The sequence below is a fragment of the Podarcis pityusensis genome (assembly GCF_964106645.2).
Source record: "Podarcis pityusensis genome assembly, chromosome: 4".
NCBI lineage: Eukaryota > Metazoa > Chordata > Lepidosauria > Squamata > Lacertidae > Podarcis > Podarcis pityusensis.
The window spans coordinates 75,723,016-75,740,186 of record NC_138027.1 but is presented as its reverse complement, the minus strand read 5'-3'; the positions used below and the strand labels follow the sequence as shown (position 1 = coordinate 75,740,186).

Here is a 17,171-nt window from a genome sequence, read left to right as displayed (position 1 = left end):
TAGATCCTTTTCACATGTACTGCTCTCAAGCCAGGTGTCACCCATCTTGTATTTGTGCCTCTCATTTTTTTTGCCCAAGTGCATTACTTTACATTTCTCCCTGTTAAAATTCATCTTGTTTGTTTTGGCCCAGTTCTCTAATCTGTCAAGGTCGTTTTGAAGTGTGATCCTGTCCTCTGGGGTGTTAGCCACCCCTCCCAGTTTGGTGTCATCTGCAAATTTGATCAGGATGCCCTTGCGTCCATCATCCAAGTCGTTGATAAAGATGTTGAATAAGACCGGGCCCAAGACAGAACCCTGTGGCACACCACTAGTCACTCTTCTCCAGGATGAAGAGGAACCATTGATGAGCACCCTTTGGGTTCGGTCAGTCAGCCAGTTACAAATCCACTGAGTGGTAGCATAGTCAAGACCGCATTTTACCAGCTTCTTTACAAGAATATCATGGGGCACCTTGTCAAATGCCTTGCTGAAATCAAGGTAGACTACATCCACTGCGTTCCCTTCATCTACCAGGCTTGTAATTCTGTCAAAAAACGAGATCAGGTTAGTCTGACATGACTTATTTTTCAGAAATCCATGCTGACTATTGGTGATCACAGCATTCCTTTCTAGGTGCTCACAGACTGTTTGCTTAATGATCTGCTCCAGAATCTTCCCTGGTATTGATGTCAGACTGACTGGGCGGTAATTATTTGGGTCCTCTCTTTCTCCCTTTTTGAAAATAGGGACAACATTTGCCCTCCTCCAGTCTGCTGGGACTTCGCCTGTTCTCCAGGAATTCTCAAAGATGACTGCCAGTGGTTCTGAGATCACATCTGCCAGTTCTTTTAATACTCTTGGATGCAGTTCATCTGGCCCTGGAGACTTGAATACATCTAAACTAGCCAAGTATTCTTGTACTATCTCCTTAGTTATTCTGGGCTGTGTTTCCTTTGCTGAATCATTTGCTCCAAATTCTTCAGGTCGGGCATTGTTTTCTTTATCGGAGAAGACTGAGGCAAAGAAGGCCCTTTCTGTGTCCCCTGTTTGCATTTCACCATCTTCTCCTCTGAGTGACCCCACTGTTTCTTTGTTCTTCCTTTTGCTACGAACATACCCATAAAAGCCTTTTTTGTTGCTTTTAACCTCTCTAGCAAGCCTGAGTTCATTCTGTGCTTTAGCTTTTCTGACTTTGTGTCTACACGTGCTGGCTATTTGTTTGAATTCCTCTTTGGTGGTTTCCCCCCTTTTCCATTTTTTGTACACATCCTTTTTTAATCTTAACTCAGTTAAAAGTTCTTTAGATAGCCACCCTGGCTTCTTTAGGCACCTTCCATGCTTCCGTCTCATTGGTATTGCCTGACGTTGTGCTTTTACTATCTCCCTCTTAACAAACTCCCAGCCATCATGAACTCCCTTTCCTTTTAGTATTATTGTCCATGGGATCTCACCCAGCACTTCCCTAAGTTTTATGAAGTCGGCTTTCTTAAAGTCAAGAAATTGAGTCCTAGTATGCTTGGCTGCTCCTTTCCGCTGTATAGTAAACTTCAGAAGAGCATGATCACTCGCGCCTAATGATCCTTCCACTTCTACCCCACTAACCAGGTAGAAGTGGTTAAATAGATAACATGATTTATATATTGCTGTTTTATTGTTTTATATTGATTTATTGGGGAGGGCTGTATGTTTCTATTTTGTATACTGCTCTTTAATACAAAGTTATAAAGTGGTATATAAATGTTTTAAAATAAATAAATGGTTAGCAACTTGGGAGCTCCAGATACACCCCCAAAAGTTAAGATTAATTTCTTGGGCACCTGGCTGCTGAGATTTAATTTTTTTTAATAATAATAATAAAACTTAAACAAAGAAAGAGGAATCCAGTTTATCTGTTTTAAAATCCATATCCTTCCCCAGCCACACAACAAGGTGTAACTACAATTTTTAGGCAGTACCATGAGGGGAGGCTAGATGAAGCCAGAAACTAGAATCTAGTTTCTAGACTCAGAAACTAGAAACTAGAACAAGAACGGTGCTGTCAGTGATGGGCAACCATTTGAGCTCTGCTTCATACAGCAAAATGTCTTGAGCCTGCACTGTCAATGACTGCTTTTTATCTTTGTGATTTTTTGAACTTACATGCAGCAAATAATAAACCTGACGCAATTAGCATTTAAATTATGCTTTTATAACAAATATAGGCACATGTCCTTTTAAATGTGTTTGTCGAAGGGGGGGGGGGTTGTTACTGTATTGGTTTGGTTTGTTCTTGTTTTTATTATGTATTTTGAGTTTTTGTATTTTTATGCTGTGAACATTGGATGAAGGGCAGTATACAGATTTAAATAATAACAGTAATAATAATACCACCCTCATTCTTCAACTGACTGATTTATAAAATGTATATATCACTTGATATAAAAAAAATCTCTAAGGGGGAACACAGGTGTATAAGGACTACATATATTTTAAAAACAAACCAAGCAGAAGATGGCATACTTACACTGCAAGAGGCATTGTTGTGGTGGTGTTTTGTTTTGTTTTAAATATATTCATTATTTCATAAAATTTATATACCTCTTGACTGGATAAAATTTCAAAGCAGTTTACAAAAATGGTATCTACAAAGCAACTCTAATTAAGTAGCTATGTTCACATAGATTGAAGACACATGGTAACAAACTGAAATTCTAGAAAGCTCTCACAATTCATTTTGGGTACTGGAATTAAAACTTTAGCCTTCGTGTTGTTGCTGTGTGGAAAATACTAATAACATTTATATTAAAACAAACAAACAAACAAAAAACATTTAGCCTTCCCTTATGTGGGACCCAAACACTTGCCCCAGGGCTGGCCTAATACATTTTACAGCCTGAGGTATTAAGCCTTGAGTTGAAGAAAGGAATGCCATTTTCTATTCCACCTCAGGCTTAAAAATGTCCTCTTCCTCCTCTGGCTTTGCATTTGGGAAGCCTGTGAACTCAGGTTTTGAAACATGCCATTTGCTGAGGTAATTTGTGGTTCCACTTTTACAAAATTGCCCTGCCTGAACAAATGAAGGAAAATAGAAACTGACAGAATCCTCTTCCATGAATATACAGTATTCATTCTTTTTTTATGTGGTCATCTTATTGCAGTGAATTCCCTGCATTAATCAGCAGTTAAAAGTAGCACATGCTCATAGCATATGCTGCTTTTTACCACCACAATATCATATTCCAAGACGCTTTCCTTTGTCCGGTGGTATTTGCACCTAAACATACTGTGAGGGATTTCAAAATGGCTTCATTGTTTTAACCTGCCTAGATCTCCAAGGAGTTTTTAAATGAATATAAAAAAGAGATTATCGGTGTCGTCAATTACAGTTAACTCACCATTTGTCTTGAAGTATTTACTGATTTGTATTTCATCTTGATTTTTGGCCGACGGATGATGTCTTCACCCCCTTGGTCACATGATGTTCATAAGCAGTGAGCCTTTTAAGTAGAATCATAGCCCTGCCCCCCCCCCCAATCTGTACTGTACATTTAATGCAGTATCAGGATTCATCCCACAAAGTATCCTGGAATCTGCAGTTTGTTAAGGATGCTGAGAGTTGCCAGGAGTGGCTTTTAGTTCCCAGGGAACTCTGGGAATTGTAGCTCTGTGAGGGAAATGGAGCTCTCCTAACAACTCTCAGCACCCTTAACAAACTACAGTTCCCACAATGCTTTGCGGGGAGCCATGACTGTTTAAAGTGGTATAATGCTGCTTTAGTTGCAGATGGGGCCATGGGAGTTGGTCAGGACAGTTCAACCCACTGCAGGAAATAAACTACAGTGGCAGCCCTGACAGATATCTAACCAACCTCTAGTTAAAAGCCTCCAATAAAGGAGAGTTCACCAACTTCTGAGGCAGACTGTTCCACTGTTAAACAGCTCAGGCTGACAAAGGTGTTCAATCAAAATCCCCCCTTTTCATTTTGAGCCCATTGACTCAGGCAATGTAACTTTGAAGAGGTCATTGATGTCAGCAAATCAAAGTTAAGTTCCATCCAGGGCTTTTTTTTGAGCTCAGCTCCGACACCTCTCAGGTAGGTGCCATTGTCATTCTAAGAGAAGGGAGAAGTTCATGGTGAGCTCCAGCACCTCTTTTTCCAGAAAAATAGCACTGGTTCCATTCTTTTCAGTGGAAGACGGTATAAGCTTATTATTCACCTGTCTTCATTAATATCAGGACTCTCAAAAATCCTTAATGTGGGTTTCGTGACCCAATTATCTCAGGCACCCGGCATTAAAAACAGCCCTGCTACTTCAGACATAAAGGTCCATCTCGTCAGCACCCTGCTTCATGCAAAGGCTAGTCAGCGGCTTCCAGAACATCAAAAAAAGGACATGAAAGCAGTAACCCTGCTGTGCCCCCAATCTGGTATTCAGGAGCTATACTGAGGCTCTGAACATTTTGCTAATCATAACTAAGCCATTGAGGGGACTCTTCTTCATGGATTTGCCTTAATCCCTGCCATCACTGCAATTTTGTGACAGTGAATTACAAAAATTAACTAGGCATTGTGTGGAGAAGTATTTTCCTCAGAACGTCCCATAAAATACGGCTCTCACCGGCACCCAAATTGCACTGCATCACTGTAAAGGTAAGCTTGTGGTAGATTCACATTACAGGACAGTGATGGGGAGCCTCAAGCCTGGGGGCAAAATGTGGCCCTCTAGCCTTCTCTACTGGCCCTCCAGACCCTCCCCAGGACACAGCTATTACAGGCTGTACCTTGCACCCACCCCCTTGAGTCTTTTTGCCTGGCTGGAATATGTCCTCAAACTCTGATGATACCTCCTGCTTGTCTGGATTGGTGTTCTGTATAGAAACTACTCTACAGCACAAAGCTAAAATTTACATTAGTTGCTCTGCTCAGTTCTAGCCCAGTCTGCCACTACCATGTGGCCCCTAAGAGGTTTCCCAGAAGGGAATGCAAAAGGTTCCCCACTTTTGCTATAAGACATTTCCCCTGGTAACAAATGTAAACCATATTGATTTGCAAGGACTCAGTAAAACACACACACAAACCCAACAAGCAAGTTTTTCCTCTGTGCCCTTCTAAAGCTTCCACTGTGCCGTGACGTTAAAATGATCTCTCATTAGCCATGCCCTGCAGATATCTCATTTTTACTAAAAGCCTTTGATTAGCTTGAGAGAAATGGCGCACAAGACAGGAAATTGTTCTTGCACAGGTGTAGGAGTGAAGAAGCAGGGAGAAGAGATATATTGCAGTCTTCTCTAACTGCCCATTTCTATGGCTTCTCACATAGGCTCCTTTCAGAATGCAACTTCTCCTAAGCTTCTTAAACCAAATATTTCATCTTTGTTCTCCACAATCATCATCACATCCTTATGGTTGATGATGATATATTTTGTTTTTATTATAAGCCACCCGGAGAACATTGTTATTGGGCAGTGTTTAATACAGTACTGTTAAGAAATATTAAGTTCATCTGAGACAGGAAATCAATTTATAAAATGCCTTCTCGTCTGTTAAATACTTGCACATGCAAAATAATTATGCAAAGGCCCAAATTTAAGATCATACACAATCACATAGAATACAGTAGAAATGGTACCAAAGTGTTTTTTTATTAAATGCCACCACTTGTTGAAAAGTGCATACGAATTTAAATGGTCACTGTAATGAGCCCCCAACACCCCCTCCAACGGTCAGAGGTCAGGATCCAATGGGCTTAAATTACAGGAAGAAAAAATCTGGTTGAGCATAAGAATTTCTTGATAGGGAGAACAGTTGAACAATGGAACCGACTACCTGGGGCCCCTGGGGGCGAGTTTGCCCTTCCTGGGCCTTTTCAAGCATAGAACCATCTGATAAAGGATGCTCAAAGTTTCCTGCAGGGAGTTGGGCAAGATGGTCTACAAGACTTCCTCCAACCAAATGGTTCTATGACATGAGGGCTCAATCCTTCTACAGTGGTACCTCGGGTAAAGTACTTAATTTGTTCCGGAGGTCCGTACTTAACCTGAAACTGTTCTTAACCTGAAGCACCACTTTAGCTAATGGAGCCTCTTGCTGCTGCCGTGCCGCCAGAGCATAATTTCTGTTCTCATCCTGAAGCAAATTTCTTAACCTGAAGCACTATTTTTGGGTTAGCGGAGTGTGTAACCTGAAGCGTATGTAACCTGAAGCGTATGTAACCCGAGGTACCACCGTATAGGGTCTGAAACAGTACAGGAGAGCAATCCTGAAGCCATTTTGACTCTTCCAAATTCACCTCAAATATTTCTCTGTAGGGATGCGGGTGGCACTGTGGGTTAAACCACAGAGCCTAGGACTTGCCGATCAGGTCGGCGGTTCGAATCCCCACGACGGGGTGAGCTCCCGTTGCTCGGTCCCTACTCTTGCCAACCTAGCAGTTCGAAAGCACGTCAAAGTGCAAGTATGTAACCCGAGGTACCACTGTATACGTATTTGCATATAAAAACTAACTGTTTCAATATGTACCTATGGCAGTGTGTATATATCCAGTTTCAAAATGTTATGTGAAAAGTCACTCTTAAAGAGTTGAGGAAGGCTCAAATAATGTGACATAACTTTTTGCAGAGCTATTTATTAGAGCAGAGTAGTAGTGTAGTATAGTATAGTATTATAGTATGTCAGGCTATAGGTGAATACTCCCTCACATGAGAAAACCTTTCCTGCACATGGAAAGCTAGCATGTCAGGAAAGAGGGTGTTCTATCTTTCTATGAGCAGTTTCTTGTTTTATATGTGAAGCAATTTTGTAATATGAATCAAGTTGGATGAGATGATCTCCAGAGTCCTCTGCAATCTCTAAAACGGTATGATTCCATGCTGATTCCTCACTTCCAGTCTAAAATGGCACAGTCCAAATGGTCTTTCTGCCTCTTTGGATTCACAATTATATTTACTCAATAAAATATCCAGAAGCCTGAAGACTGACTGCATTCTAATGCATTTTTTTTTACAACTTTTATGGGCAACAAAAAATATTTATAGCGGTCATAATTTACCTACTTTCAATATAAGACTAAATAGCACTTCTTCATGGGGGGGGGCAAGGGGGGGGGAGAAAGATGCTCAGCCACTAAAGCTGCAGTATATACTGTACATGTTTACTTGGGAGTAAGTTCTACTGAGCATGGAGGGGGGACTTGCCTCTGAGAAAACATATATGCAATTGCACTAGTTTTATCAAAATCGAGAACATGGGGTGCGGGACAAATTTAACTGTTTAAAAATATCCTTGTGTTACATTTCAAGGACAGAATAAAACACACCGCATCTCCATGAGACAGTAAAAAAAATTTCAGAGTTTTCAAGATTTTAAATAAATATATAAATACTGTATTCTCACTTTAATTCTGAGACCTTGGCAGCAATATTTGCCTTCTACAGTTGGATCTGCCCAATAAAATATACACAATGTTCCACACAACCCTTTAAAAATTAATCATGTATTTTTATTTGAGAATCAAGAATTGCATTATAGCCTTTTCCCAACCATAATGGAGTTGTTGGCCTTTGTCAAAAGCATAGAAATGACCAAGCACTCTCTGTGCTTAAAATGACTCTGGTACAGAGGAGAGAGTTGTCACCCAACAGAGGAAAGAGAACAAGCAAAACACCCAGAGGGTGAATGTGCTGTTGGTAGTTATGTCCACTGTAGGGGAATGTCCACAACAAGCGCCTGATTCATCAGGAAGCCTTTCCAATTTCCTCCAATTTACTGCTCTGCAAGCCTCGACATAACCATGACTTCTTTAGTAAAATCTAAAAGCAAAAGCAAAAACCCATCAGTGGTATTTATGGCGCTGCAATCACATGCAATCTGTACATGGAAGTCAAGTCCCACTGAATGCAGTCAGACTAACTTCAGAGTAATCAGGCATAGAACTGAGCTTCACACGAGGCCTTAGTCATCTTCTGGGTCACTTTCCTCCCTCCTTGCTGGGACAGAGCACCTGATGGAAGTCATCAGCTGGTCCTGGATCTGCTTCCTGGGGTTCTCCTCCAGGTCTGTCTTGATGGCGCCCGACTCAGAAATCTTCCACTCCAATTCTAAAACGCAAGAGAGAAGAACGGCACACGGCAGTGACTTACAAGCTGGAACAAAGAAAAGCATCTCTGTGTTCCTGCTCTTCGGGACGTGCGCTTCCCATCTGCTGTTTTCAAATTTGCTTTTACTACAATGCTAAGTTCCACACGAGCTCTTTGAAGAAAATGGAAATACGGTTAATTGCCTCAAAACTCCAGCATGTTCTCAGACAGACAAAAGCAAGGTCATCTTTATAACTGTTGTCAGGAGAGGCAGAAGCAGCTGTTAATGTTTCATCTGCTGTTTTAAAGGGAGATTTGAGAAACAAAAAGCAAGAATGCGTACACACTGCTCCCCATTACTTCCTGCTTCTTTCTTTACTGCCCCAACCCAGAAACACTTCCCACCTAGCAGCAGGTCTTTATTACATGGGCTCAAATTGGCTTACACCCCAGAAGTTGGAAGAAAGTCAATACTTCAAGTTAATCAGATGTCTCACTGTTAACTGTGATGGCAATCTAACCAGCCAGCCTCAATTATGTTAGGCAGAAAGAACAAAAAGGAAGCGGGGTGGGGAGGAAATTAATGTGATTCTGTTACGCAAGTTGACTTGTTCCACAGAGTCAGGGACAAAAATCCACAGAGACTGTGGCTTGCAGAGCTTGGATGTGAGGTGGAGATAGAACCAAATTAAGTGGACAATGTTCAGCGGTGTTTCAATCAGGTATGTTTTTATTGTATTTCTTTATAGGATTTCTTACCCACTCGTACCATAAGGCCCCTGGGCAGGTTACAATTATAGCTGGGTACATAGGATGACTCTTTATCTTATGAGTCGTCTTTGCTGCCTTTGCATTCTTAAGAGTTTCTACGTACTTTGCAAAGTGCTTTGAGTATCAGTTTAGTACCAAAAAGCAACCTATTAATGTTTTAAACACATAAAAGGGATCAGCCGCCAATCAGGGAGACAGTTACATGGGTTGTGTCCATTTGGGCCATTTGTCAAGGTCTAAGTGGCAGCTACTTACCATCACTTGTCAGGTTCATGCCTCCAAACACCAGGGGTCCAATAAATTGGGCCTTGATGTCCCCTTCAAGGTAGACGAAGATTGTGGGGAGGTTTCTATCTGGATAGTTGGGTATGCAGGTTGTCGAAATGGCTTTGACAAACTTGACATCAGGGAACTTCCTTGCAAGTCCGTTTAAGTGTTGATTTATCAAGGCACAAAGAGGAATGCTTTATTTTTTAAAAAGGAAAAGGGGAAGAAACCTATTAAAGAGCAATTTTTTCCCTTTTCTTTGTTTTCTTATTAATAAAAACAGCCATAAGAATAGGGAGAATGAAATTACAAGATAATAAAATAATAAAATGCCATGTTTTCCACGTGTCTCTGCAAAAGATATGCTCTACAAAAAACAAAACAAAATGTCCATTTCTAGAATAGGTAACCTGATAGGAACATATTTAACCTTTCAAATGTGTTCTCTCACACAAAGGGGAGAATGCATCTTTTAAAACGGAGGCTGCTGTGACACATACATTATTATTCTATTTTTATGTCATCGTTTCTCCAAGGAAGTCAAGTTTGTACACATGCTTTCCACTCTCCGAGTTTATCCTCACCACAACCCAGAGTGGTAGGTTATGTTAAGAGAGAGAGCTACTGGCCCAAGGTCACCTAGTGATCTTCTTGGCTGAGTGGGGATTTCAATTCAGGTCTCCTTGGTTCTCCAATCACTACACCACACTGGTTCTCAGATCTATGCCTACCATTGCAAAGAAGAGAGATTTCCCACAACCTTTAAAATGTTTTCCCATTCCAATACAGGCACCCCCAATTTGCTTGGTGGTTGCATTCCGGGTCATCGCACATGACAGCGGAAAATATATAAGTCTGTTACGGCCCTGCCCTGCAATGCTCCCTTTTCCTGCCACTTCTTGGTTTGCAGCGATGGGCATGTGCTTTGAACACTTGCAAAATTGTCATTGCCTGTACACAACTACCCTCCTTCCTGATTAAATGGCTAGAACAATGAAGCAAATCAATTCCTGATAATGTCACTGAACTTTGTGTTTTAAAAATTCCTTTCATTTGCACAACAGATACCAACATCAGGGTTCTGAAAGAGCAAGGAAGGCTCGTCTGCCGAAGCATGTTTAGTTGGCTAAAACACAAAATGCAAGATCACCAGTTTGGGGACAGTTTCACAAGACCAAACCTGCTACAGAAAAAACTGTGTGCAAACAGCAGTCATCTTGAAATGCTTGCTTACCCTTGCTTGTACAGGTGTAGTATCACCCATATATCCTTGCCAGCTTTAGTAATTTCTTGGATGTAATCCTGTCCCGAGATCTCTAAAACGTGTCCAAATTTATTCTTTGCTTGCAAGGCTTTCAATTCAGCTAGCCTTTGCTGCCTACACCATGGGAAAAGAATTAGAAAAAGAAACATACAGATGGATTTGAGACCAGAGATATAACATTGAGTGTTTAAGGCACTTCACATTTGTTATCTCAGTAAACCATGGTTTACTTTTATCCTCCCCTATCCCACACAAGATAAAGGAATGCTGAAGGCTTCCTGCACAGCTCCTGCATTAGGGAAGACAGAACCAGGATCAGGTCCTAGGTTCACAACTCATGTCTCACCACAACCACTATGCTGTGTGAGGTTCCCCACCCCCACCCCCACTCCATCAAAATGGAAGGAGGCGAGAAGTTGAGACAAAAAAGGGCTTGATGACTGGTTTTGAAATGAGCCAAAATGTAAGTAACAAGGACAGTTGTAATTGATGAAAAATGAACCTTCAAAGGGGCTGAGGTAGAAAACCCAACCCGCAGTTGTGTGCTGGAGGTGCAACAAATCTCCCAGCTCCCATGCAGCTGTCTCTCTTTATACACTAATTTAGGATTATACTGTCACTACATCCACGCTGTCACCAATTCTGATCCCCAGAGACCACAGCTGTTTGGAAAGCCATTGCTGTAAATGTAAGAGCACAGGAAGTGGCGCTGTACCATATTAACTCAGCACTGTCTACTCTAGGAGCGGGGAACTTCATACTCTTGGGATACATGTAGCCCTCCAGGCACCTGTATCTGGCCCTCAAGACTCTCCCCAGTCCTAAAAGACCTACACTGGCTCCCAGTATGTTTCCAAGCACAATTCAAAGTGTTGGTGCTGACCTTTAAAGCCCTAAATGGCTTTGGCCCTATATACCTGAAGGAGCATCTCCATCCCCATTATTCAGCTCAGACACTGAGGTCACGCTCCAAAGGCCTTCTGGCAGTTCCCTCATTGAGAGAAGTGAGGTTACAGCCTTCTCAGTAGTGGCACCTGCCCTGTGGAAAGCCCTCCCATCAGATGTCAAAGAGTTAAACAATTATATGGCCTTCCATAAACTTCTAAAGACAGCCCTGTTTGGGGAAGATTTTAATGTTTGAGGTTTTGTTGTGTTTTTTTCTATTCTGGTTGACATGTGTCCTTGAGTAGTGTTAATACCTCTTGTTCAATGGAACAGACTCCAAAGTTAAGTATACATAGCATTGCAACCTTAGTTGCAGAGCCCAGGCTCGAATCTATGCTGGTGCAGCCAAAAGATTTAGGAATTCACCTGCCCGGCTGCTGTCTTAATAACACTGACTTGTAAGCAAATCCCACTGAATGATACTTGCATCCAATGAAGCATAGGACTGCAGTGCCAATCCTTTTTTTTTTCTATAAAGGATCACATCTCAGTTGCAAATTATGAAATCCAGTTTCCAAGCTCCTGATGAATACAGGAAGGATTAGTGGAATTAGTGGGATCATAGGTGAATGTCAATATCACACTGTTCTATTGATTCACAGATTGAAAAAGCAGGTGAGAGAAGATAAACCACAACAGTATTGACAAACCTACAGTACCGAGCAGTTGCTAAAAACTGGGCACTTATCATTTCTAAGCACAATATTCGTTTTGCTAGAGGTATACGTAACAATCTTTAGAAGTGAACTGTAATTTGCAAGGTCAGATGTTTTAAAGAATTCATTTTAGAAGCTGCATTTAACACAGTAAACACTAATAACCTGAGTTCTAAGATAACCCTAAATACAGAGAGATGAGAAGTTATTAAACAAATCCTACTGCCACTGCGAATATGCTGTCTAAACTTTTAACCTTTGATCCTCCAGGAAGAATTTGCGTCCTCTTATTTTTTGTGATAGCCCTTTCAGCTACTGTTTTTTAGAGGGCTACCAGGAGGCAGCCTGATTTGGCTAAAACTGGAGGAAAATCAGGGGGTGGGTCTTGAAGATTTCATTAATTCTCTTATCTATTGCAGGGGTCAAGAAATCCTAGCTGGCCTTCCTGACCAGCTCAACCTGTTTTTGCCCATCTTCTCCAACTGGGGAGGAGGACGAGCCATTGCAGGGAGAGAGATGGGTGCTCCCTCCCATTCTGCTAAGCCATGGACCCTAGGAAAACAGCAAAATGTCACATGGCTTTTCAAGTGTCTTAGAAGTTCAATGCAGTGTCAAGGAGAGTCCTTGCCTTTCTCCTATTCTTCTCAAGTCAACATGGCATCAGGGAGAGTCCTCCTACTGCTCCAGTCTTGGGGTTCTCCCTAACTACCTGCTCTCACTGGAACACATAATGTACACACCAGTGCTTAACTGGCAATCACGTTTGTGGGTCTTGGACAGAGTGCTCTAACCTGTACATTTCCATAGCCCGTTCATCTTCCTCACTGAATTCATCTTCATTTTCTTCAAGTTCTTCCAGGGTCATGTCTTCATATGTTTTCACTGTTTGTAAGAAATGCAGGGTCATCAGTATGGCACAGAATAAAAGCCAACCATTTCTGGAGCTCTGAATGGGTACACAAGGTTGATAACAGTCTTAGAAATGTTTTTATATGTTTTAGTTGTTTAATTACTTTATCACTGTGTTTGCTGTTCTGGGCAATATAAATTTAATAACAACAACAGAATCTCTTTCCTCATGCAAATAATTTCCAAATGAGAGATCTTGGTAATTAAGAACCAATTAAAGTATTATACGGCAAGGAGTATCTACCTCATGCTTGCCGAGATAAACATTTTGCACAATAAAACCAAGATACAAATCTGCTAGATGTTACAAAAGAGAAGTGAATTCCATCTTAAATCCAGGTCCTCACAAAATCCAGGATTCCAGGCACCACACTATCTCAGCAACTCTGCTTCCGTAACTTACACCCTGGGAGTTATCATTTGCTACAAGGCTGCAGCTCCTGCTGAGTAAGCTGTTATTTTAGGCAGCTATCATCAGTTCACTTTCTAAATGATGTGAAATATGGAAGGCAATTAGTCCAAACCAAGGGATGCACTCTTGTCCAATAAAATATTTTCTAATGATCAAAAGAGCACCCCACAAGGTCAAAGAAACATTTTCTTTACCAAGGCACTTTGGAGCTATCACGCTAATTCCCACAAACAGACCTGCAGGTGCATAAGATGATGTAAAGCAGGTAGTGGGTTGGGGGGAAGACCTTCCTGAGAATGAGGGGGTTGCAGTCCTTATAGAACAGCATTGTGAGGGCTGCATGCCACAGGTGTGTAGGAGCCAGAGGCAAAAAGAGTGGGATCAGAAGCATATGGAAACCCAGCCAGATGGGCAGGGTATAAATAATAAAATCATCATCAACAAAAGTAGGTGAGCAGTAGAATACATCCCAGCCATGCAGTTTCTACATTCCCCCTCCATATACACATCTAGGTAGTTCAAGGACTCATAACAAAAGCACTAGAGGAGGGGGTGCATCAGATCCAATGAAGGTTGTGGCCTGGGAAGAGAGAGCATGGCCTGAGGAGGCAGGGCTTGAAGGAGATTCTGAAAGGCTGGGCAGAGAGATATGAAGGTTTACATTTGCCCCTTAGGCCTGAGGTTCTGTGCCCCTGATGTGAGGGGAAGCGTTGCAACGCAGGTCCACAGTTTTAGATCGCCCCATTAGAGTTGTCAAGAGAAATTTATCCATCTATATTTTAAAGTATCTATTCAAGATTCTATCCCAGTTTGCACAAGTTGCATCCCACAGTGAGCACTGGGGGGTCCTGCAGAAAAATATACTGCTGACTGTGCTGAAAAATAAAAAAGCTATAATTTACAATAATTTAAACTGATTTACAATGATACAAAAGTGCAAGAAAAAGTGCAAGAACAATTCGTTTTATACCTCTGCTAGGTTCATAGTCTATCACTGAACAAGAAATCTGGATCCAGACTCTGTTTCATCAGTTGTCCTTCCCTGTGGGATAAAAACCCTAATGCCCACCCAGGTTGTAAGGATTTCACCTGGGAGTCCCCCAAAGCAAGCCTCATGATTTCCCAGAAGCCCTGGAAGTTCTATATGTCTCTTTGAGTGTCCTCATAACTCAATATGATGCTCTGTAAGGACTAATCTCAATATTTTTCAAGGTCACAGAGGAGGCGAGGAAGCACCAAACTCCTTTATCGAAGGCTATCCATACCTCAAAATGCAATGAATGCACAATGAGGCCTTGGTCTGCTCTGTATGGGTTGATACATTCTGGTGACAAGGCAAGGTAGATTACAGAAGAATCACATTAAATCAACTGAAGGGCTTACCAACAGATTTTTGCTGGATTATCTGCTGCTCCCTTTCCTCTTCAGCTTGTTCTTGCTCTTTCAGCTTTTCTTTTGGAGGAAGGATGCCTTTTTTACGTAAGATGTCATTCCACTCTGTGTCCGCATTAGGATCCTAAAGCACATAGAACTGTCAGAGCCCAAACTTACAACCAGTCGGGGTTTTTTGTGATGGTACCCACCAGTAGGGCTGAGCAATATATCAATATATTGCCCCAAACTGTTGGAAGTCCATACTGTGATATTGGTTTCAAAGTTTTAGACCTGGCAATATAATTTGAATGGGGGGGGGGGTGCGTACATGAGCTATGAGAAAATCACAATGTGGGAAAGCCAACATGTGAAGCCAGCCTCTACACAGCCATCCTTATTTCAGACATTATCCTTATTTCAGACATTGTGATATATCAGTATATCACAATGTTTAGCTGGTAATCTATCGCGATGTTGAAAACCAGATATTGGCCAGGCCTACCAACCAGTTTGAGACGTGGGTGGCGCTGTGGGTTAAACCACAGAGCCTAGGGCTTGCCGATCAGGTCGGCTGTTTGAATCCCCGCAACGGGGTGAGCTCCTGTTGCTCAGTCCATGCTCCTGCCAACCTAGCAGTTCAAAAGCATGTCAAAGTGCAAGTAGATAAATAGGTACCGCTCCAGCGGGAAGGTAAATGGCGTTTCCGTGCGCTGCTCTGGTTCGCCAGAAGCGGCTTAGTCATGCTGGCCACATGACCCGGAAGCTGTACGCCGGCTCCCTCGGCCTATAGAGCAAGATGAGTGCCGCAACCTCAGAGTCATCCGGAACTGGACCTAACGGTCAGGAGTACCTTTACCAACCAGTTTAGAGTACTGTCACATCCTTTTTTTGCTGCCCATGGCAGCCATCTTGTGTTGGTACCCACAATTGTTTTATCAAGATGTGAGTGCCAGCCCCTCATTCTTTACCCCCCCCCGCCCAAAGCACTCCAGCACCTTCACTATCAAAACCCAAGTTTGGCAATGAACAAACGTAACCCTCCAGTTGTTCTGGACTGCAACTCTCACCAGTCCTAGCCAGCACGGCCAATGGTTAGGGAGTTATAGTCCACAACATCTGGAGCCATGCTGGTCACTGTGGCTTTTTTTCTTTTAGGATTCCAACAAACACTATACAAAACGTATTCTACATAAGTATGCAGGCTTCAATCCAATACGTATTTATGTGGGAAGAAGTATCACTGAAATCAGTGGGCTTTTTTCCAAGTAAACATTTATGATTCATCTCAATTCCACTTTCCAGTAGAAAAAAAGGCCTGAGCTGCTTAAATAAAACAAATACATACTGGAAAAAGCAAGTAAAGTTTTGGATTTCATACACGTACGCAGGACTACATTAAACTAGTGTCCAGAGGGTAGCGGGATTAGTCTGTCAAAACAAAAACGGAAAAGAACAAAGAGCATGATGCCATTAAAAAAAAAACTATTATGGCATAAGCAGTTTGTGGACTAAAATCGACATCATCAGGCACATGAAGAAATATCCTGACTTGTATAAATAGACATGGATTGGTGTGTGTTGTAAACAGTGAGGCAGAGGGAAATGAAATGTACTGTGACCATTGTATTAACAGTGACCATTCACAAAGAACGTGTAAGAGATGTCACAGTTATCCTGCCACTGGAAAGCAGAGCTGCTACACATCACTCAGGCGCAATTAGCAGTCACAGTAGCAGCCTGCCAACTTTACTCTTCCCTATCCCATACAAAATGACAGCTCATTTCTTCAGTGCTAAGTGCAGGAAGTCATTTGCGGAGAATGACTTTTTTAGGAACTCAGAAACAATTCCAGGTTCCCCACCTTCTGTGTTTGAAAGAACACCCGCCCCCCCTTGATCGCCTCCGTTTCTTCTCCTGCAACCAGCAAATGCAACGCAGCCTGGAGCGCATGCTCGCGAAAAGAAGAAAGCCGACGGGTGGAAGGGACACACGGAGGCCTTTCCTTCTCCGACAGGAAGAACCACCGCGTGTCATCTTTGCAACCCAACACACGGGAAGCAGAAAGCGAGCTGATCTTCCGGGTTTCAGCTACAGTGGGAAGGGATCCTTCCTGGACCTGCCCAGACCGTGCTATGTCCCACTCGCGTCCCCAGCCCCGTTTCCCCTTCTCCAGATAAAGCGATCCCATTACGCAAAGGGGTCTCCCGGCAGGTGCGCGCCTGCGTGCGTTCCCTTCGCCTCCCGAAGGGAGGATACAGCTCAGAGTAGCTCACCTGCATGTTTGGGGAGCGGGGTGTCCCAACTTTTGCTGCTGCTGCTGTTGCTGATTGAGGCAGGTCCTCCTTAGGTGCTCCACGTGGATCCCGGGGGTCGCTGAGCCGGCCACCTCCAAGAGCGCACAAGCTCGCGTTACGCGCCCAGCTGACGCGCCTGCCCCCTTCCCGAGTTGCCCGTATTAGGACTGATCCGGGCACTTTCTCCTGCTGGTCGGAGGAGGGAGCAGCGAAAGGCTCTCGGAGGAGGCGGGGTGCCGAGA

General features: G+C 42.6%; 2 protein-coding genes and 1 long non-coding RNA gene across 4 annotated transcripts in view; 1 reads left to right on the top strand and 2 right to left on the bottom strand.

Annotated features, from left to right (window-relative positions):
* The window catches only part of NPAS2 (neuronal PAS domain protein 2), a 99,375-nt gene extending 95,899 nt beyond the window's left edge, over nt 1-3,476 (bottom strand). The window contains exon 1 of the mRNA XM_081002991.1: nt 3,357-3,476. The gene's annotated coding sequence lies outside the window, so the exon portion shown is untranslated. The remainder of the gene's footprint in view (nt 1-3,356) is intronic.
* Nucleotides 1,448-3,350, top strand: LOC308475967. Its single transcript, XR_013985592.1, has 3 exons — nt 1,448-1,976; nt 2,011-3,082; nt 3,120-3,350. It is a non-coding gene; the product is annotated as an uncharacterized lncRNA (long non-coding RNA).
* Nucleotides 3,477-7,438: 3,962 nt separating the features above from the next.
* Nucleotides 7,439-17,171, bottom strand: PDCL3 (phosducin like 3). Of its 2 annotated transcripts, XM_081003299.1 has the most exons (7): nt 16,909-17,171; nt 14,645-14,777; nt 12,732-12,822; nt 10,310-10,453; nt 9,064-9,272; nt 7,872-8,058; nt 7,439-7,770 (listed from the first exon to the last, which is right to left on the bottom strand). In XM_081003299.1, the coding sequence occupies exons 1-6, from the start codon at nt 16,912-16,914 to the stop codon at nt 7,913-7,915; spliced, it is 729 nt and encodes a 242-aa protein (XP_080859425.1). In that variant the 5' UTR covers nt 16,915-17,171; the 3' UTR covers nt 7,439-7,770; nt 7,872-7,912. The 2 variants fall into 2 exon arrangements, with proteins under 2 accessions (XP_080859425.1, XP_080859424.1); XM_081003298.1 differs by having other exon boundaries at nt 7,439-8,058.

Coding starts and splice junctions, on each gene's coding strand:
- PDCL3 (XM_081003298.1), bottom strand. Junction 12,823..14,644: donor AATCCAGCAAAAATCTGTTG/GTAAGCCCTTCA, acceptor TCTTACAAACAG/TGAAAACATATGAAGACATG. Junction 10,454..12,731: donor CGGGCTATGGAAATGTACAG/GTTAGAGCACTC, acceptor CCCATGGTGTAG/GCAGCAAAGGCTAGCTGAAT.